This window comes from Neoarius graeffei, chromosome 3 (genome assembly GCF_027579695.1).
Source record: "Neoarius graeffei isolate fNeoGra1 chromosome 3, fNeoGra1.pri, whole genome shotgun sequence".
Classification (NCBI taxonomy): Eukaryota; Metazoa; Chordata; class Actinopteri; order Siluriformes; family Ariidae; genus Neoarius; species Neoarius graeffei.
Genome location: NC_083571.1, coordinates 88,859,601 through 88,881,429, shown reverse-complemented (window position 1 = coordinate 88,881,429; position 21,829 = coordinate 88,859,601). Strand labels below are relative to the sequence as shown.

The 21,829-nt window shown below is 40.1% G+C and overlaps 1 protein-coding gene across 5 annotated transcripts in view; it reads left to right on the top strand.

Moving 5' to 3' along the window:
* Window positions 1-17,433, top strand: part of LOC132883692 (desmoglein-2.1-like) — a 36,165-nt gene extending 18,732 nt beyond the window's left edge. For 3 of the 5 annotated variants that reach the window (XM_060917620.1, XM_060917621.1, XM_060917619.1), the window contains 4 exons: window positions 6,888-7,127; window positions 7,290-7,411; window positions 8,120-8,434; window positions 10,780-17,433. In XM_060917620.1, coding sequence (XP_060773603.1) covers window positions 6,888-7,127; window positions 7,290-7,411; window positions 8,120-8,434; window positions 10,780-11,517 — 1,415 coding nt within the window. In that variant the 3' untranslated portion in view covers window positions 11,518-17,433. The remainder of the gene's footprint in view (window positions 1-6,887; window positions 7,128-7,289; window positions 7,412-8,119; window positions 8,435-10,779) is intronic. The other 2 variants (XM_060917622.1, XM_060917623.1) reach the window with 2 other exon arrangements.
* The last annotated feature ends 4,396 nt before the right edge of the window (window positions 17,434-21,829 follow it).

The window sequence follows — 21,829 nt, the reverse complement described above, 5'->3', positions numbered from 1 at the left end:
CTTATGATCATTAACAGTGCAATTTTAATTAGCATTTCAAGCAACAACAGTCGAAGCCACTTAGCTAGATAGGATTTTCGTTTTCCAGGCGGCACAAACTCTTTTATTCTCTCTCTCGATTTGATTTGGTGCGTTTCAGATCAGAAAAGGCTGGGCAGTCGTGACCTGTTTATGAAGTTATTGGGTGCTGACGAGACTTGAGCTATTTTGCTAACTTACCAGACTATAGGCTAACGTGAACACAAGACACTGTTGTTTTGATCATTGGTTGTATTTTCGAACGGAAATGAAAACGGGTAGCAAACTTATTATGTTCACATTTTATTTACAACATGATGTACCACCTCTGACTGCTTTCTGTCAATCATGACCAGCCCAGCCGCGTTCACAGCTGCTCCTCTGATCACCAGCTGGAGATGAGCCTCCTCTCGGGAAGTCTTGTCCCGCCCCTCTTATTGACTCCCATCTCCAGTGAGGCTCAGTCTCCCAATGTGGCGTTTTAGTCGGTTTTGTCCAATAACCGTCTAGTATTTTGCTATTGAAAAGGGCAGATATTTTTTTAAAAGCAATTGAAGTCCATTCAGGCTCGGCTAGATTGCGTTGTCACTCTCTCTCTCTCACTCACACTCTCTCACTCACTCACTCACACTCCATCACTCACTCAAACTCTCACTCACTCACTCACTCACTCACTCTCACACACTCTCTCTCTCTCACACACACACACACAAAATACTTTTGTGATCGTGCAGTTTTGAAATTGTTAAAATAAACATGTTCACCTACATGTTCATCTTGTTGGGCTTGTGATTTTGACTCGTTTCCAAAATGTATGAAAAGTCACCATATTAGGACATTTTTTTTTTTTTGGCAAATAAGATGTATCGCAATGTTTGACCTCGGTATTTGAAAAATCCTGGTTACGGCCCTGCTGGCCGGGACTCTAATATTGGCCGGTCTCGCTGTCGGAGGAGGTAAATAATGGCCGGACTCTAATACAGGCCGGGGCTATAACCAACGATGTTTCTGAGATCATAGTGGCCTTACACAATCGTTCCGATCTGAAAGACAATTGTGATCAGTGGCGCCGCCAGGCGTATGGCCGTACGCACTAGGCGTACCTTGGGGAGAGAGATTTTTTTTTTAATTATAATTGTTACCTGAATGCTTTGGCATAGACCCCGAAGCCGTTTGTTTTCAGGATAATGGCTGGCTGATGAAATTATTGGCTGGCTAGCTGACTCAGCCAAAACCTTAATGGCTGCTGCAGCCACCAAAATGTTTATGGCTACAAATGGCTGATACTGGACGTCACTGTGTGGCATATATCCGGGCGAACGGATCAAACAAATGGGGGGAATAAATAGCAAATTACCACAGGTCCCCTGGTCTCTTACTTCATTGTAAATATAAATCTAGCAAGATTGTAGTTCAATGCTAATAATAAGCTAATCTGGATTGTTCGAGGAAGGCATCTAGCTATCTACTCTCACTAGCAATGACCAGTGAAGGACTGGCAGCTATCTTACTATGATGAAAGTAGAGTGGTGGAGTACTTTTTTTTTTTTTAATCAATCTCGAAGTATGTGAATAGGGTTGCCAGATCTGAGTTGTAAAAAACCGGGACACATCGGTCGGCGGCCGCGCCTGCGCGCACGTACGAGCGCGGGGGTTGAGGGCTGCGGACACGCACATCTACGATGCCTTATGTGAATGTTCACGTTTAAAAATAAAACAGTTCAACTGGTGCAGTTAGGCGTTTAGTTAAAATTCATTTTGTCTTCTTAACCCTTAAATGGGCACTACCACAAATATTATTACAAAAAATAATTTCATATAGGAATGATCTTATTTGGACGCCAATATTTTTTTTTAACAATTTTTTTTTCTTTTTGACAGGTACCGGATCTTCTACTTCATTCTGTCCGACTCACTCATCGTCTGTCTCTCCTCCCATTCCGTTTCCAAATCAAAATACAAATATAATCAATATAATTTCTCTCAGTCTGCTTCGTTGTTGTTTTAGCCTTTTCTCTGGAGAACTGAACTTTAAAAGTTAGACTACCGTATCATACCAAATAGCCCTAATCCTTTGTTTTAATCACAAGAGAGAGATGCTATGTTATTGGGACAACCGATTTATTCATTTCTCACGCCAGTGTTCAGGCATTCTTTTTTGATATATTTAATGATTTATTTAATGATTCATTTATTGATGAAATTGGCCCAGGCTTTAGAACCAGCCTTTATCAGAATCAGAACATAGGAAGTAGACAGCCAGCCTACTCGCGCACCGACCAAGGGAACTCTCACCTATTGTTTGGTATTACGGTATTCCAGTATCTTTGATTTCGCGCGGCCGCCGTTGTATTGACCACGATCACCTAGCAACGGTGACTGGCTGCGTGCGCAAACATTCGGTGAGGCCACACAAGCAGCTGCCTACAATATGCCCGCTTACGTGAAAACTATTAATATGTTAAGTGGCTGCGAGAAACATTAATGATTTGTGTTTATTTCAATGGGGGATAATGTGAGGAAGTAAAAAACCGGGACAAAACGTGTCCCGGGAAGGTTATTCCATTTTCCTGGACATTTTCCATTTTCCACAAAAAAACCGGGACAATCCCGGAAAAACCTGGACGTGCAAACAAACAAACAAACAAACAAACAAAAAAATACCTTTACACTTTCCCTCAGCAGCGGCAAAGAATGCAGCCATCTCGTCGATATCGGAGTCGATTGATGCTCTGGGTGGGTTCCCGGGTTCCCCAGTGTATCGTGGTAACGGTGTGAGGGGCGGGAAGCCAGACAGGTAGTCACAACGGCAAGCTTGTGGTGGCTCTCTGTGCTGTGATATCAGTTCTAAATCTCTACAGTGTATGCCTATACGTCTCTATTGTGTTACTACTAGTGTGTACAGTTGATCATGTTTGTGTCACTTTTCTTGTAGCTCATGATGTGGATAAACCCATTATTTGATGTACACAATTCTTAGTGGCTCAGCCAAATTTTTATTAGATAGCGGCTCAAATTGGCTTACAAAATTTTTGGCTGGCGGCGGCTCAAATTCTAAATGGCGGTTTTAGCGGCGCCTGGCGGCGGCTTCGGGGTCTACTTTGGCAATGCAACATAATTAGAGAGAGAGAGAGAGAGAGAGAGACGTGTGTGTGCCGGCGCATTTGTGTGCTTCAGGAGTGGGCGGGGTGTGCGTGACCAAGAAAGCTCATTGGTCAATGCAGATATACTTTTCTTGCACCACTGAGATTCTCTCCAGTTTTGAGAAACGGAGACAGACAATCGTCAGTAGTCAGAGCTTGTGCGAGAATTTATTGAGAAGCGAGTCAAAAATGAGTAAACGAACCCTGAAACAAACGAGCTTGTTTCAGACTTTTACGAAAAAGTCCAAAAGCAGTGATCCAGGGGTGTCATCTGCTTGCCAGTCCTCTCCAGTATCAGCTAGTAACACGGCACCGGCAGCTTCCACTCCTCCGCAACCGAGCAGCAGTACGCTGCAGCTGGATGCTAGCTCAGTTCCTTTGAGGGAATTGCCTCCATCTACCTCTGAGTTTGAAACTAGCCATACATCCAGTGAATTTCATATAAGAACACCTACATCTCCCCATGTCCCTTACGATCAGAAGTAGATGGTTGCTCCACCTTGCTGACAAATGAGCCATCAGATAGCTTTACTAATGAGCCACGAGTCAGCCCGCTATCACTGACATCACATTTATCAGACATAGGTAAACTTCAACCAGATGCCTTAAAATGTGCACCGGACTCTGTAAAGCTCAATGTCCTACAGAACCGCTTCAAACCAGACAGAGGGTGGGTGGCTCCTTCTACTCTGATTTTCGGTAAACTCAGAAAAATACCCGAGGAGTTTTTCAGCGAGTCTCTGTACCCCACGTTGCGCTACAGTGTGTGTCAGAATCGTGCGTGCGGTAGTGCTGAGCAAGTTCACTAGATTCTAAAGAGTTTATAAAGAGTCTATAAAGAGTTTATTGTTTATTGTCGTGTGTAGTTCACATATGTTGTTCAAATATCAGCCTGTGTTCATGGAAGGCTATTGTTCAAGTTAAAGTTCTATCGTTGTTTTGTGTATAAGCCTATAGATCGACTCTTCATAGAAACTGCAGCACGCAAGCGTTTTTTTGTTTTTGTTTTTTTTTTTTTTGGGGGGGGGGGGGGGGGGGATTACACCGCTAGTGCGTACCTTACAGTTCAACCCTGCAGGCGCCCCTGATTGTGATTACCGGTAGGTCTGGTGGTAACCAGGCAACCAAGCATCAACCTATTTTATAGGTTCAAATAGACACAAAATCTCGTTTTTATTCATTCCACTGGTAGTCTGTTTTGCTCAAATAGAAATAGAGGCCTGCCTCTAATTCTGGCCTCCTTCCAATAATGGCCTGGACCAAGATGCACTTGAGTGAAATAAAGGCCCCGGCCTATATTAGAGGATTTACGGTATAACCCAAATCCGAAAAGGTTGGGATGGTTTTGGAATTGGAATCAAATTGGAATTAAAACTGAAAACAATGATTTGTGAATAATCTCTGACCTGTATTGCACTCAAAACAAAACAGCAGCACATTATATTTTACCTCATGAATTGTATTGGGGTTTTTTCCCCAAAAAATAAACACATTTCAATTTTGATTCTTGCTACACATTAAAAAAAAAAAAAAGTTGGTATTGTAAAGCATTTACCACTTTGTAATGTTGGCATTCCTTCTCAACACTTAAAAGATTTTTAGGGACTGAAGTGATGAAATGTTTCAGGTATTGTTTTGTTCCATTTTTCCTGCAAATAGGTCTTAAGGTGTGCAACAGTATAGGGTTGTAATAATTGTATTTTTCATTTCAAAATTTGCCACACGTTTTCTATTGGGGACAGGCACCCTTTTCTTCCACAGTCATGCCTTTGTAATGTGTGCAGAATGCATTTGTTATTTTGTCGAAAGATCCTTGGAAAAAAGACGTCATCTTGAAGGCAGAATATGTTGCTCCAAAATCTGAACTTTTCTGCATTAATGCTGCCATCACAGAAGTGTAAGTTACCTTTGCCAAGGGCACGGACACAACCACATACCATGACAGACCCTGGATTTTGGACTTGTAGCTTGTAACAGTCTGGATGGGCCTTCTCATCTTTGGTCCAGAGCCCAGAGAGTGTCCGTTTCTTCCAAAAAAGACCTGGAATACAGACAGGGGCGCAGATACGTTTTTTGAACTGGGGGGGATAAAGCTGCCAGCAAACCAACCCCAACCCCACCCCCAACATGTGTTGTCAACATGTGTTGACTTTCTAACTATGCCTGTGTGTTGCGTGAGCGGCAGTCAGTCAACAACTCTTCGCAAAGTTTCCTTATGAAACAATATGCTCGCTGAAATTATGGCAGGGAACGCCAGATTAAACATTAAAACTGCCTTCTGAGCACTGTATCTACAGGCTACCACCGAAAGAAGGAGGCTACCAGAAAGGCATCTCTACTCTGTACGATTTTACTTTCACTACGACATTACTTTGAACAGACTATCAAAAATTGCAAGGTGAAATGATAAAGTAAGGCACAGTTTACTTAGTCGTTGTTTTTTGAAAAAACGATGCAATCATTTTCTGCATTTTCAGTTTGGCACCCTTCATCATGCCGTGTTGGGGTCCTGAACTAGGAGCTGTCCCCGATATGCCTGTCAAACTTGTTGTGGGTAACCATAGCAACCAAGCTCGAGCTCGCAACCTGTGCAGTCTGCGCAGCTCAACCAACCGAATATCAGTCTTTGTTTTGTTTTATGCGAGTTGTTGCAACTATGTATGTACTGCTGTGCACCTCAATAAACCGAATGGTAATTAGTCTTTTGATTTTTCCGTGAGGTTTGCCTTATGCAAAGAAAGACAGCATAGACGTTTTTTCCTCCCTATAAGTGGGGGGGACCGAACGAGGTGAATTTAAATCTGGGTGGGACGAATCCCACCCGTCCCACCCTCTATCTGCGCCTGTGAATACAGATTTGGATGACCACAATACACATTTCCACTGTGTGATGGTCCATCCGAGATGCCTCCGAGCCCAGAGAAGTCGATGGTGTTTCTGGACAGTTACCATAAGGCTTCCTTTTTGCACAGTAAAAAGTTTTAAATTGCATTTGTGTACGTAACTCCATATTGTAGTGCTTGACAAAGGTTTGCAAAATAATGCTAAGCCAATGTGGTTATATTAGCTATAGATCAATGACTGTTTTTGATGCAGCTCCATCTGAGGGATTGGAGATCACGGGTGTCCAGCTTAGGTTTGCACCTTTGCCTTTTATGCACAAAAATTCTTTCAGATTCCTTGAATAGTTGAATGATGTGCACCATAGAAGGTTAAATATCCAAATCCCTTCCTGTATTTCTTTGAGGAACATTGTTTTTAAACATTTCAATTGCTTTCTTGCACATTTGTTCACAAACTGGAGATCCCCAGCCCATCTTTGCTCCTCAAAGGCTAGGCCTTTCCTGGAAAAGGAAAATCCATGATTTGGATTTTGTACCAAATCATGATTACGATCACTGTTGATATCATCTGTTTCAAATCACATAATTATTTAATTGTTTTACCTCATTCCTAGCCATAAATTGCCCCTGTCCCAACTTTTTTTGGAATGTATTGCAGGACAAACACAGGAATGGATGTATAAAAAATTAAATTAAGTTAACCAGACAAAACATGAAAGATCTTGGGTTCATGCTGTCTGCAATGAAATACAAGTCAAAGTAAATTTAGAAATCACCGATTTCTTTTTTTCTTTTTATTCATTCACATTTTCTGATTTGGTGTTGCACTAAAAGACTATTTTCTAACATTTTGGATGCTTGTTTACTTATTTCTCTTTTTAAGAAACAACAGTGAGCTTCCTTTCTAAGGAGCATCTATGGATAGGATTTTATGAGCTCAGTTTGGAGATTTTCGACAGACAGGATAAGGGATGTAAAGACAAACAAAAACTTCAATTAGAGGTATGCATCTGTGAAAAGGGTGGCACGTGTGGTCCCAAACTAGTTCGTCAACGTGGTTTGTCAGTTAAAGTGGGGTTTCCTGCCATTGGAGTACTTATCGGAGCACTAATTCTGCTCATGTGTGAGTTGAATCAAAGACATTCATCCACATATACATAAATGTTTACAGTTTTCATGTTTCCTCCTGGTTTACAAGATCACCACCTATCATCCATGTTACAATACGTACAGAATTCAGTGTTCTGTTCTCTTCTAATAGCATGTTTTGCCGTTACCTTTTCAGTGATTCCCCTGTTGTTGTTGTTATTCTGCCAGTGTGGGACATTTAGGGAATTCTCAGAGCTACCTTTCGATACAAAAGAATATCTTATGGCATACCACACTGAAGGCAATGGAGAAGACCAGGTAAATTACAGCTATTATAACTGAAAACATTTTAAGCTGTAACTACAGCTTTCAAATAACAAATAAATGTGGATTTTGGTTGCAAAAACTGAACTTGGTATCAAACGTCTCATCTCATCTCATTATCTCTAGCCGCTTTATCCTTCTACAGGGTCGCAGGCAAGCTGGAGCCTATCCCAGCTGACTACGGGCGAAAGGCGGGGTACACCCTGGACAAGTCGCCAGGTCATCACAGGGCTGACACATAGACACAGACAACCATTCACACTCACATTCACACCTACGGTCAATTTAGAGTCACCAGTTAACCTAACCTGCATGTCTTTGGACTGTGGGGGAAACCGGAGCACCCGGAGGAAACCCACACGGACACGGGGAGAACATGCAAACTCCACACAGAAAGGCCCTCGCCGGCCCCGGGGCTCGAACCCAGGACCTTCTTGCTGTGAGGCGACAGCGCTAACCACTACACCACCGTGCCGCCCCGGTATCAAACGTGACAGACAAAATACTTTTCAGTTGAAGGAGGAGGAGGGAGTGGTTAAACATCTCTGCCAAAGTGTTTACCAACTTGGTGATTAATCTCCACTGTATTTTTCATTAGAGAACGCTTTCTGGCAGCACTAAAGCAATACTGTACTTTTACTACACCATAAATTTTAATTAATAACATTTTTCTTGCTTTTTTGCTCACTATATATTTTGTAGTTGCTGGATCTGTTGTCTGCTTATTTTGTGGCAGACCAACAAACTGTGGCTGCATTTGGTAGCAGTTTCAACCAGGCTTCCATGGTGCAAAGTGCACAGTGCTTAGATGCCAGCATGCTCAATAAAGAGCCAAATGGAGATGTTATGGAGGATGACGACATCTCTGGATATCAACTCAACACAATACAAGCTCAACAATTCATAGTATCTCCCCAAAGAAACACTCCTCACTCTGCATCTTTTCGACATAAGGTGCATAATACTTATGCAGAAATGGCACCATTAGATGGCTATCTCCATGGATATTTTTCTCAGGTAGGAAATCAAAGACATCTTAATCATATGTAGCCGAGGGGAGATGATCTGATGCTGGTTCAATACTACAGTGGGCAATAAGTGCAAAGCACAATAACAAACCAAAAATGCAAGAGCAAATTAGAAAATGCAACAAGAAATCCAAAAACACATCAACCCGAGCTCAACATGGAAATGGTATGTCCTTAATAAACATCACGTTTGTTGCTGATTGTACATGGCATATGACTATCACAAGGAAAAATAATTGCACTCCCCCCAGTCTCTTATACAGTTATCCTAATCAAAATGATATAGTGAAGAGTGATTTCATTTGAACTACTGTACCTGGCTTCCTCAAGGCTGGCTTTCACATACTCATATTAAATGTTGTGCAAAATTAATAGCATATCTGAAATAACATCATTTGAATGCCCTTGATAAGATAAGCATGAAGAACATTATCAGTAGATCCAGTTAGACTCATATTTCCTCTTATTGTAAACATCCTCCAATGGTCTCTCAAGAGGACATGTTCTGTAGCCAATCAGCAATGAGCATCTCATGCTGAGTCAAGACCAACCTGAGCCAAGACCAATTTTTAATTAAGGTTGTGTTCCAATTTTGTCTCATGTTTTTGCTGTCATGTTTTTGGATGTTCAGTCACAGTTCCAAATTTGCTGTTGTGTTTTTGGATTTATTGTGGCGTTTTCAGATTTGCTTGCATGTCTCCAAATTTGCCATTGTGTTTTTGGTTTTGGTGTTGCCTTTTTTAATTTCTGATGTTTTTTGGTTTATTAAATGGGTTTTACGGCAGCACGGTGGTGTAGTGGTTAGCACTGTCACCTCACAGAAAGAAGGTTCTGGGTTCGAGCCCAGTGGCTGACGGGAGCCTTTCTGTGTGGAGTTTGCATGTTCTCCCCCATGTCTGCATGGGTTTCCTCCAGGTGCTTCAGTTTCCTCTCACAGTCTAAAGACATGCGGGTTAGGTCGATTGGCTACTCTAAATTGCCCACAGGTGTGTATGCGTATCTGGTTTTGGTCCTTCTGACCCAAGACAATTCAGGGAAGCTAGTTGATGGCTTCCGACCCTCAACTACGAGGATGGTAACAGACAGAATGGGTTTTGCACTTATGGGCCACCATACAGTACCAGTATGAAACCATGGATTGCAGGGAATAGGATTTCACATAATTTCCAGGCTGATCCACTGCTGTGTTGCATGTTAAGTTGACTGTCACAACATAAATTATACGTATTAACACAGCACATTTTAACTTGTCTTAAAATACATTATATCCACATCATGCCTCTGGTGTTTATATTACTTAGCAGAAAATTTGCCTGGTTACTTTGTGGATAGAGGAACTGAATCATTTATCAACAGTATGTAGAGAGCTAATGTTGGTATAATTTCAAAAATTGAGATTGGGACATTCCTAATACATAGGCTTATTTTTCATGATCAATCCTTGACTCGCAAGTGACGTCAAAGCAAAATAGAAACCCGGATGTCGGCCATGTTGGTGGATATACAAATGTGGGGTCAAGCGACATTCCATACAAAACAGTCACGTGTGCGCAACTCTGTTTTTTCACTGCTTTAAGCATTCTTTTAGCTATGCCATATCTTTGTGCTGTATATGGTTGTGATCACAACAGTACTCGTGACTGTGGCATGTTCCGATCTTTTAAAATTCCGTCCACGATTCAGAAAGAGGGCGAGGAAACTCTGAGGCTTAGTACGGAGAGGAGACGAGGGGATCAGGATACTTCGTCCAATGCCATTTCATCCAGTAGTTAAGACATTTCATCCAAAGCCTTTTCCATATGCACTATCAATTATTTTATATTTCAGGTATTCTGGTGTTTGCGAACGAAAGCCCCGCGAGAGCACTGCTCTGCGCCTAAAGATTTAATATGATCCAGCTGGCTTTAAAAATTAATAACCAGGCCAATGGAGCGCACAGCAAAGCCAAATTTTACAGGCACCTCCTTCTAAGCCTCCCCCTTCAAAAGAGCATGGTCTCAGGTCAGTAGGACTGCACCTCGGCCCAGTATTCGCGAACAAAGCTCCCGCGAGAACGCTGCACCTGAAGATTTAATATGATAATATGGGTCAAAACTACGCACATCCATTTTCTCTTTGTATCGAATCTTCACTTGAACGTTCAAATCATGGTAATATTGAGAAAATTCAGCATTGTTTACAGACACGCTTCCAGCGGCTGTCATCCTAGTGGCTTTGTATATCCACCATCATGGCAGATGCTCATGACGTAGCACATTTTGATCATGTGGTTGCAAGTCATCTATACGTGTAATAACACAAATACTGAGCATCATTTCTTACTTTTCATTACAGAAAACAGGGTTTCTGGCTGACAACCCTGTTCTCAATGACAGTCCATTGATGTATAACGATGAAGGTCAAAACTCTCCTGTTGGCTCCATAGGCTGCTGCAGTATCCTTCAGGATGAAAATGGCCTGGGTTTCCTCGACGACCTGGATCCCAAATTTGTGAATTTAGCAACAATTTGCAGTCCTCCACCACCCAAATTAGAAAACGTTGAACAAATTTTGAAGTCAGTGGATACCAGCCTCAAAAGCGAGAGTTCTGTAGCCACTAGTGCAGTTCAAGTTGTGCAATCTGATCAGCCTCCACCACAGCAAAGCACGATCACCAATGTTATAGAGACTATCAACAAATCAGACAGCATAAATTCTAATTTGACACTGCTCATACAACAGCAGCCTTTGTACTACCTGGTGAAACATCAGGCACCAAGTGCTATAATTTTTGCTGAAGAACCTATACAGGAAATGTACTTGATAAATGGACCTGCAAGAACTCAGGGACTAGTTCTCCAGGGTGGTAACATACTACAGAATGCTGTAGAACAACAAGAAATGTATCTGATTGATGGGATGCCTATGTTACAAGGCAATATAATGTTAGGCAACTGTCTAAATCTTGCCAGTGCAGGTAGCTTAGCTCTCTCTACTGTGCTGGTTCAGGGACAGGAAGGCAGGAAACAACTCCAGGTTTCTCTACCTCAGGACACACAACCAGGGAACTCAGAGGACGAAAACAGAGTCTAGGAATGTGAAAAATACTAAGCCTGCAAAATTTCAGGTCAAATCAAGGAAATGAACATACGTACACTGACTTGCCAGTTTATTAGATATACCCTCTATCTTCCCACCAACTGCACATATTCCCTTGATGCAGGCAGGCAGGCAGGCCAGTCATTTTAAGCATCATAATTTAGAATTTGATAAAGCCATACATGTCAACCTGTACGGAATGTCCGTATTTTATACGGATTTGATTCAATAAACGTAGTATACGGACGTATAAATAAAGTTATACGGATTCTTTAAAAAACTTCAATATTTATTTAGAGCTATAATCAATTCCCACGATGATAAAAGAGCGCATAACATTTACAAACGTACTGTACACCACAGACAGCCAGTAAAGAGTCTTATGAAATCGTGCGTTATCTTGTGGTAGCGAGACTTCGTTCCACTTTTGATCATGCGCACACCGCATTGCGAGAATCATACGTCATCCTCGCCGCCATATTGGATGTGGCAAAGTGGAGATTCTTCAACCGTCTCTAGTATAGCGTCGAGACAGTAGCCGAGAATAAAGATGCCTCATTCATGTGCTGCGTTTAACTGTACCAACAGGTTTACTGTCCAAACGAGATCACATGGGATTACCTTTCACAGGTGAGACTGGAAAAATACTTTTCATTGTATTTGGTCATTATAACAATTTTACAAACAGATTTTTCTGACTTTGTGGCTAATATGAAGTCTTGTGCATAATAGCCGCTCAGTGAAACCTGTCTCCAAACAACGAAGTATTTCCTTCGTAACTACGCTGATAACACTTTGTGTTTTTGTCAAACATTGGAGCTTTGTATTCATTCTGAAGGTTTATTGTTATTAATATTGAATAAAAAGTAACTGGGATATATCATTGTTAATTATCATTCAAATTTTAGGTAAATTATTTTAATTTGCATCTTATACGGATTTTATAAGGGAAATACGGATTTTGGAGGTTGGTTATACAGGTTTGATTGACCAAAGGTTGACATGTATGTAAAGCATTGAAAAGGTCATGATAAATAACCTTAGCTGTCATCCTGGAATTTTCATGCACAACCATTTCAAACATTTTCAATAAACAACCAGTTGCATAACAGTTGGTAGTTCAGATGGGTGGCCAGAAATGTGAAAATCAGCTAAGCCATAACCAGCCAAAACACACCCAATTTGAACAATAGTACAGTAGGTGAAATGTCTTCTGAGAATGCACCATTTGTTCGACTTTGTCTCAACCATACTGCAAAGACCACAGTGGGTGCTGATGTCAGCAAAGAATTAAAGTTCTGGATGAAAACTAGTTCATTCCTTTTGTTATTATGGTGATGGAATGATCAATATTTGGGTCCAGCCTGTGTGGTAGTGTAGAATATATGAATGGTACTGCATATGGTGGTGAGCATCTCTTTATGGCAGTGGCGGCTGGTAGTCTTTCAAACAGGGGAGGCTGGTCGGTTACGATATTTCCAGATTTTAAAAGAAAAAACATCAATTTTGCCCATACTCTTGCCTCTGATCTGGCTGATTGTTGGCAGCATCACAAACTGTGAAATAACAGGTTCTTTTGGCCCATTAGCCTACTGTCCAATATACATGATGGTGGTGTTGGGGGGGGGGTATATTTTAACATTTTATATTTTAAAATTGTGGCATGTTTAAAAATTGATCATTATTGAAAGCAGCTCTTTGTCAGGAACCTCAGCAGTAGAGCTGGGTGCCACACATTTCATTCAATGACACTTTCCCTATATTTTACTTATTTTGACTGAGAAATGTTTTATTGACAATTTTGATAACCCTTCACTTTTAATCCAGGTCTGTAGTGTGAAATGTTCTCGGCTGTGTTTTTGTTTAAAAATGTTTTCCAAATTGTAGCTGTGTTTAATTCATATCCAGAAAAATATATATTCCAATATACTCAGCATAAACATTTTAAATAGATTCTTTATTTTTGGTCCGTCCATGACATATTACTAAAGTAGCCTATTTACTGTTGTTGATGTGGGTCACTTGCTGTTAGCCAATTCACTTTCTCGTACCAGGAGAGCTGAAAGGAATGAGTATTATTCCCTACCTTTTTCACCAAGTCAGTTTGAGGCGTTGGTCTACCCTCCTCTTTAATTTTTTCCTCGAAAGGAAGACTGGCAAATGGCTTCGCCAAAATTAAATCAGCAATGCTTGGCATCCGTGCGCAGCTTTCTTGCTAGCTGACTAGCCCCCTCAAGTTCAAGTTCAGTCACTCAAATAAACGACATTTCTGGAACTAAGATAGCAAACTTGACAACACTATATTTACACTTTATTTACAATGAAAATATATACAAACTAAAAAAGCTGGTAGAAACCGTATGTAATGAATGAAATCGAAATGTAAGCTGATCTCTTACAATACACCACAGCACTTGCGAATCCGCATGGGACTGAACTGAAATTCACCGCTGCCTGTCTATAGTTGAAACGAGCTGTCAATCAAAGAAAATATCCGGCCGCTTTCACCAATCACCAGTCTCCTCGCGGAAACTGCCATGTCCCTCCCATGTGAGGCTCGGAGTCCGTAGGCGGGCATTTTCGCAGTATTTGTCCAATAATTGTCTTGCATTTTGAGATTGAAAAGCGCAGAGCTCCCAAATGCCATTGAAGCCCACTGAGGCTGCGCTGCATCGTGCTGTCACGAGGGGGAGAAACTCACGCACACGTTAAAGTTATAAGGGCATTTTTAGAGGAGGCTGAGCCTCCCTCGTTGTCTTAGAGCAATCGCCCGTGCTTTATGGTTACATTTTATCAACACCATGATGAATACTTCCTTGACACTTACAGTACAGCACATGTACAGTCAAACATATTCCGTGAACAAGACGTTTAATTTTTAGTGCTGCAGTGATCTGCACAAATGCTCAAACCTCCTCAGCTTCATTGCACATCTCTGTGATGAGGTAGAAAGTATTGTTTGCATGTTTCAATTAAACCGAATTCAACTTTGTCATTATGCCAATACAAGGGTTGTATAGTATAACGAAGCACAATCAGGCTACTTTTCTGGTGCAAAACAGGCAGACAAAAGGCAGACAACAGGTGCATAGAAAGTGAATACCGACCTGTAGGTCAAAGGGAAGAGGTAGATTTTTAGTGTGAACTTCATTATATTTTAACCAATAAATGTTATTTTGCAATTTATACAGCATAGATGATTTGTAGTATATACTGTATATGGGCAGTGAACAGTATGTAAGAGGTACATTAGGTATAAGTTATTGTTAGGGTTCACCCAGTCAGAAACGGTCAACTTACTTCTCGGGACCACTGCCCTCGTGCCACCCAGACGTCTGGGGGTTAGTCGCAAAAAAAAGACAGGAACCCCATGTAGTTCACATCTTTATTCGCAAGTTCCCCCAATTAGACAAGAATACAGAGGGTTATTATATATGAGTGTTATCTGTGTGTAAATGACATCACTGTTTGATATCTGTGTGTGTATGCGCATGAATGTGTGAGATGTATGAGCAGGTCACATCTTAATTACATCACTGTTCTGATGGAATGTTCAGATGTACGTGTGTGTGTAAATCATAATGACATATTTCTGATGATATGACATGATAGCAAGGTACAGACAGATTTTAAAGGTCATTGCTTACGTACACCCCTTCAGGTCAGATATAACATAGGGCAATATGTACTTAAGATGGTGATGGAATTTTTAAACACATATGTTATAAGAAAGTAAACAAAAAATAAGAATGTCTAGTCTACGAAGTCAGAAATTAATGCCAAGTTAAACAGAAATAGTTTAAAGGATCTAAAAGCTAAAGGATGAAAAGATCATAAATTCTTAACACGTGTGTCTTGTGCTAAGTCAGCAAATTACATCTTGATTTCATCAATATGTAGTAAGACAATCATAAGCAAAACATCTCATATCAAGAATATGTTCTTAACAACTCAGCATTTACCATTTTAAACAAAGACATGTTTATGTCTAGTCTAGCAAAGTAGGTCAGCACTTCTCTGTGACTGGAGGAAGGTCACAAGCCTAGGATTCAGGATTAAACTCAGTCTTAACATTAGAATCATAAAGTCTTAACAATCCTAAATTACACTCTGCAATTAATAAAGTATCTTAAAGCTCTAAAATATTAAATCATAAAGCCTTAACAATCCTAAATCACATGTAGCTATAAAACTAACTTAAATCATGGCTTTAAATTTAACTTTTAATCCTAACTACACGTTGCGCTATGCAGCTGCGGGGGTGTGTGGGTGGATGTGACATCATTGCAGACCTTGGCGCCGTTCAGACACATCTCTGATCAAATCAAAATAAGCAAAATGTTCCCAAACAATGTCCAGCCGAGACATAAGGTCATTTTAACTGAACAGAAATTAATCCTTAATTTTGTCACAAATAAATTACTGCCTTCTTGGTCAAGAATTACAATTATTTATAAACCTACATAATAATAAAACCTAACAGTTATAAATGTATAGTAAACAGTATTACGACTTGTTAAGTGTACAATGAAGTAAATGAGCATTAGCAGCCTTGATGTTCAAGGCTGAGAGTTCTGAAATTCAATGTGCAATATGCATTTCTGCACAATGCATTCAGCATTTTATGGAATAAACAAAATAATACTGATTTAAAGACTGCATGAGGCACAACACACTGTTAGATAGATATCTCTCAAACTGGTAACTTGGTGTATATGGCATAACAGAGAGCAGATTTATAATTATTCTGATGCAAGACAATTGTAATTCTATAGAAACCACAAACCAAACTACTTGCTTTTGCTGAAGACCATGCTAATTTATAAGAGCACTTATGCGGCACAGCGATACAGTGGGTAGCATTGGTGCTTTAGAGCTCCAAGGTCCCTGGTTGCAAATTATATTATAGGCAAAACCTGCAAGAAAGGTAGAATCTGAACAATTTACATGAATTTCAAAGTTTTAGTATTTGGCGTGTCTCCTTTTTTTGCTTTAATGACAGAGTACTTGAGCTGGCATGGACTCCACAAGTTCATGCAGAACTTTATGATCCATTTTTGATCAAATCCACTACTGTGTCATTGTAATACATGCTTCAATACAGGATATTAAGAACATTTTACCTTTTGTACAAAGCAGATAGATAACGTGGTCAATATCACAAAGTTTCTTACAATTTCTTAGAAATGGAGAACTAGAAATAGTGCAGAATGTTGAATATTAAATATTGAAGCTATTGAACATTTAATTTCTTTGTTTAAAATATTTTAAAATTCCTAAACCTGTTTATTTCCCCATTTTAAAATAATAATTGCAGATTTTCAATGTGGTCTCACAATTTTGGATACCACTGTGTATATAATGTTGCTTTTTCATTTCTTTGTTTAATCAGAGCCAGTGTACACGCACCAGCCATTTTAATAGGAACTTGTTCTTGATTCAAAAATTCCTGTTCTTGGCTGGCAGGAGTGGAACTCAATGTGGTCCTCTCCTGGTGCAGAAGATGCTTTTCTGCTCACCACAGTTGTAAAGAGTGATTATATGAGTTACTTTATCCTTCCTGGCAGCTCAAACCAATCTGGCCATTTTCCTCTGACCTCTCTCATCAACAAGGTGTCTCCACCCACAAAACTGTTGCTCACTGAGTGTTTTTTGCACCATTCTGTGTAAACTCCAGAGACTGTGGTGTGTGAAAACCCCAGGAGATCAGCAGTTTCTGAAATATTCAAATCAGTCCATTCAGCACCAACACCCATGCCAAAGTGAAAGTCAGAGATCACAATTTTTCCCATTCTGAATCAGAATGGGTCTGATGTCTGATGTGAACATTAACTAAAGATCTTGATTTGTACAGTGGTGCTTGAAAGTTTGTGAACCCTTTAGAATTTTCTATATTTATTTCTGCATAAATATGACCTAAAACAACATCAGATTTTCACACAAGTCCTAAAAGTAGATAAAGAGAACTCCGTTAAACAAATGAGACAAAAATATTATACTTGGTCATTTATTTATTGAAGAAAATGATATAACTGAGTGGCAAAAGTATGTGAACTTTTGCTTTCAGTACCTGGTGTGACCCCCTTGTGCAGCAATAACTGCAACTAAACATTTCCGGTAACTGTTGATCAGTCCTGCACACTGGCTTGGAGGAATTTTAGCCCATTCCTCCGTACAGAACAGCTTCAACTGTAGGATGTTGGTGGGTTTCCTCACACGAACTGCTCGCTTCAGGTCCTTCCACAACATTTCGATTGGATTAAGGTCAGGACTTTGACTTGGCCATTCCAAAACATTAACTTTATTTTTCTTTAACCATTCTTTGGTAGAACGACTTGTGTGCTTAGGGTCGCTGTCTTGCTGCATGACCCACCTTCTCTTGAGATCCAGTTTATGGACAGATGTCCTGACATTTTCCTTTAGAATTCACTGGTATAATTCAGAATTCATTGTTCCATCAATGATGGCAAGCCATCCTGGCCCAGATGCAGCAAAACAGGCCCAAACCATGATACTACCACCACCATGTTTCACAGATGGGATAAGGTTCTTATGCTGGAATCCAGTGTTTTCCTTTCTCTAAACATAACGCTTCTCATTTAAACCACAAAGTTCTATTTTGGTCTCATCCATCCATAAAACACTTTTTCCAATAGCCTTCTAGCTTGTCCACATGATCTTTAGCAAACTGCAGATGAGCAGCAATGTTCTTTTTGGAGAGCAGTGGCTTTCTCCTTGCAACCCTGCCATGCACACCATTGTTGTTCAGTGTTCTCCTGATGGTGGACTCATGAACATTAACATTATCCAATGTGAGAGAGGCCTTCAGTTGCTTAGAAGTTACCCTGGGGTTCTTTGTGACCTTGCCGACTATTACACGCCTTGCTCTTGGAGTGATCTTTGTTGGTCGACCACTCCTGGGGAGGGTAACAGTGGTCTTGAATTTCCTCCGTTTGTACACAATCTGTCTGACTGTGGATTGGTGGAGTCCAAACTCTTTAGAGATGGTTTTGTAACCTTTTCCAGCCTGAAGAGCATCAACAACACTTTTTCTGAGGTCCTCAGAAATCTCTTTTGTTCGTGTCATGATACACTTCCACAAACATGTGTTGTGAAGATCAGACTTTGGTAGATCCCTGTTCTTTAAATAAAACAGGGTGCCCACTCACACCTGATTGTCATCCCATTGATTGAAAACACCTGACTCTAATTTCACCTTCAAATTAACTGCTAATCCTAGAGGTTCACATACTTTTGCCATTCACAGATAGATATGTAATGTTGGATCATTTTCCTCAGTAAATACATGACCAAGTATTATAATTTTGTCTCATTTGTTTAACTGGGTTCTCTTTATCTACTTTTAGGACTTGTGTGAAAATCTGATGTTGTTTTAGGTCATATTTATGCAGAAATATAGAAAATTCTAAAGGGTTTGCAAACTTTCAAGCACCACTGTATCTGCATGATTTTATACATTGTGCTGCTTTCAAGGGATTGGCCAATTAGATAACTGCATAAAACAGTAGGTGTATAGGTGTTCCTAATAAATTGGTCGCTGGGTGTATACCATCACTGAACCTAAGGTATACTTGTCCTTAATTATTTGCTGTCATTATTCAAAAAGTATTACAAATGTGAATTTAATTACATTCTGAAAGTGTTTTTTTTTTTTAAAAGTCCTTTATATTTCCATGTTCTGTGCTTTCTTGAACATTTCCCAGATATGCTATAAGTACTTTTGTCGGGTGCTTTGGGGTTGAAGTGTGTCTTTGTTAGAAAACTATGTTTTTAAAATGTGATGCATAATGCAAGTCTGTTTGATTCCAATAAAATCACCTATTTCAGTCATAAAAGCAGTGCAAATAGCCACATGACCATTAGGAAATCCCAGTTACCTGGTGAGCTAAAAACATCATACAGCCACTGGCTGAGTTTTGGTGTGAAATCAGACTAGCTAAAACTAAATAAGTAGTCAAACAGTAAGAAAGTCAAGTCTATTTATCTGACACTTTTAACAGGCATTGTCACAAAGCAGCTTTACAGAAAATGAAAGATTTTTAAACATATGAGTTAATTTTATCCCTAATAAATTTGTCCCTGATGAGCAAGCCTGTGACGACAGTGGCAAGGAAAATCTCCCTCAGACAACGAAGAAGAAACCTCGAGAGGACCCAGACTCAAAAGGGACCGATCCTCTTTTGCATGATAGACAGCATGATTATAAATAACTCGCTTCTATAACTGTGTCCTATATGGTCATAAAAGTACAACTGTGTAATGATTATAGACTTCATGCTAAAACTATTTTATTGAAGTCATCAACTGTTCATTGATGGAGACTTGAGTGCAAAACTGTTCATGTCAACTGCAGTCCTAAAGTTATCATGATAATTATAGTAAGTGTCCAGAGCCATCTTCCAAGTGTGGATTTCGACTGTCTATATGGGGCCCATCCTCCACAGAAGTGATGTGATGAGACGCCAGCCAGATGTAGGGCATCAGGATGGATCGGGCAGGTCCGAAGGGCAGAAGAGGTCAGCATCACTGGTGTCTCAGGATCGACATGTAACTCGACAAAGCGAGACAGACTGGGGGGGAGCACAAGTTGTTAGGCAGTGTTTCCGAAATATCGTCGGACACCGGTCATGACAGACGAAAAATTCAGTTGTCCTACGTAATTAACATAAACATCAGTCAACCTGACCGATGGCTATTGTAATTACTAATATAAACATCCAAATCTAAGACATGCCTGAATTTAACGTGAGAAAAAAAATCGTATTTATCGCAACTTGATAAACAAAGTTCTAATACTCCATGCATCAATGTCTCTACGCGGTTTCGCATACCTTAAATACACGTCAATGGTGCAGAGTTTTCTCGCAGCGACCTACTTAGTTCATTGAGAAGATATGTTATCAATCGATATGCTGTCCGAATGCATTCGCACCATATTTGTTTACCTTGGATGAGTGTTATGAGCAGGATTCGGATTCTGATCTTGATGCAGGCTATGAGCGCTTTGATGAGCAGGACAAGGAAACTAACAACCGTCTGCTTGAGAAATTCAGAAAGGAGCTTTGATGTGGTCAGTGATAAACTGATACACAAAAAAATATCAGTAACTGACCGTTTCAATGTGCTGGAAAGGGCATTGTCGAATAGGACATTGTGGAATAAATAATAGTCCTTGATTTTCTTGCTTGTTTTCATTCATTTTACACAAAGCTAAAATTGTCTGACAAGGTCTGAAAATGTCTGACATAGATCTGTCTAACGTCAGACAATATGACTGATGTTAAGGAAAGTTTTTCAGGAACACTGGTTAGGTATGCCTGGTGCCACCTAATGGTTAAGAACAGTATACATTTTGTGCTGAGTGCAAGCAGGGACTCCAGCAAGACTAAATATGACCGCATAACTAAAAGGGAGACCCAGAAAGTGACACAGGCATGAGGGAGCCCTGGGACATAAAGCAGCCAGCCACTACACCGTCAACAAACCCGAGTGAACATGTGAGAAAGTAGGGGGAGACCACATCCATGCATCCCAATTTACCAAAACACTCCATGCCTGAGGACCCTCCAGATCTACTCCTTTATCTAATAAAAAGCTATTAACAAAAGGCTTGACTAAAAAGATGTTTTCAGCTTAGACTTAAATACTGAGACTGTGTCTGAGTCCTCAACGCTACTTGGAAGGCTGTTCCATAACTGTGGGGCTTTGTAAGAAAAGGCTCTACCCCTGATGTAGCCTTCACTACATGAAGTACCAACAGATAGCCTGCACCTTTTGATCCAAGTAGGCATGGTGGATCATAAAGGACCAGAAGTTCACTCTGGTACTGGGGCACAAGACCATTCAATGCTTTATAGAAAATCAGTGTTCTGTACAATGGTGCTTGGAAGTTTGTGGAGCCTTTAACATTTTCTATACGAGTGCATCTCAAAAAATTAGAATATCATGAAAAAGTTGTTTTTTCATAATTTAATTCAAAAAGGTAAACTTGCATATATTCTATATTCATTATATGTAAAAGTGAAATACAACCCCGATTCCAAAAAAGTTGGGACAAAGTACAAATTGTAAATAAAAACGGAATGCAATGATGTGGAAGTTTCAAAATTCCATATTATATTCAGAATAGAACATAGATGACATCAAATGTTTAAACTGAGAAAATGCATCATTTAAAGAGAAAAATTAGGTGATTTTAAATTTCATGACAACAACATCTCAAAAAAGTTGGGACAAGGCCATGTTTACCACTGTGAGACATCCCCTTTTCTCTTTACAACAGTCT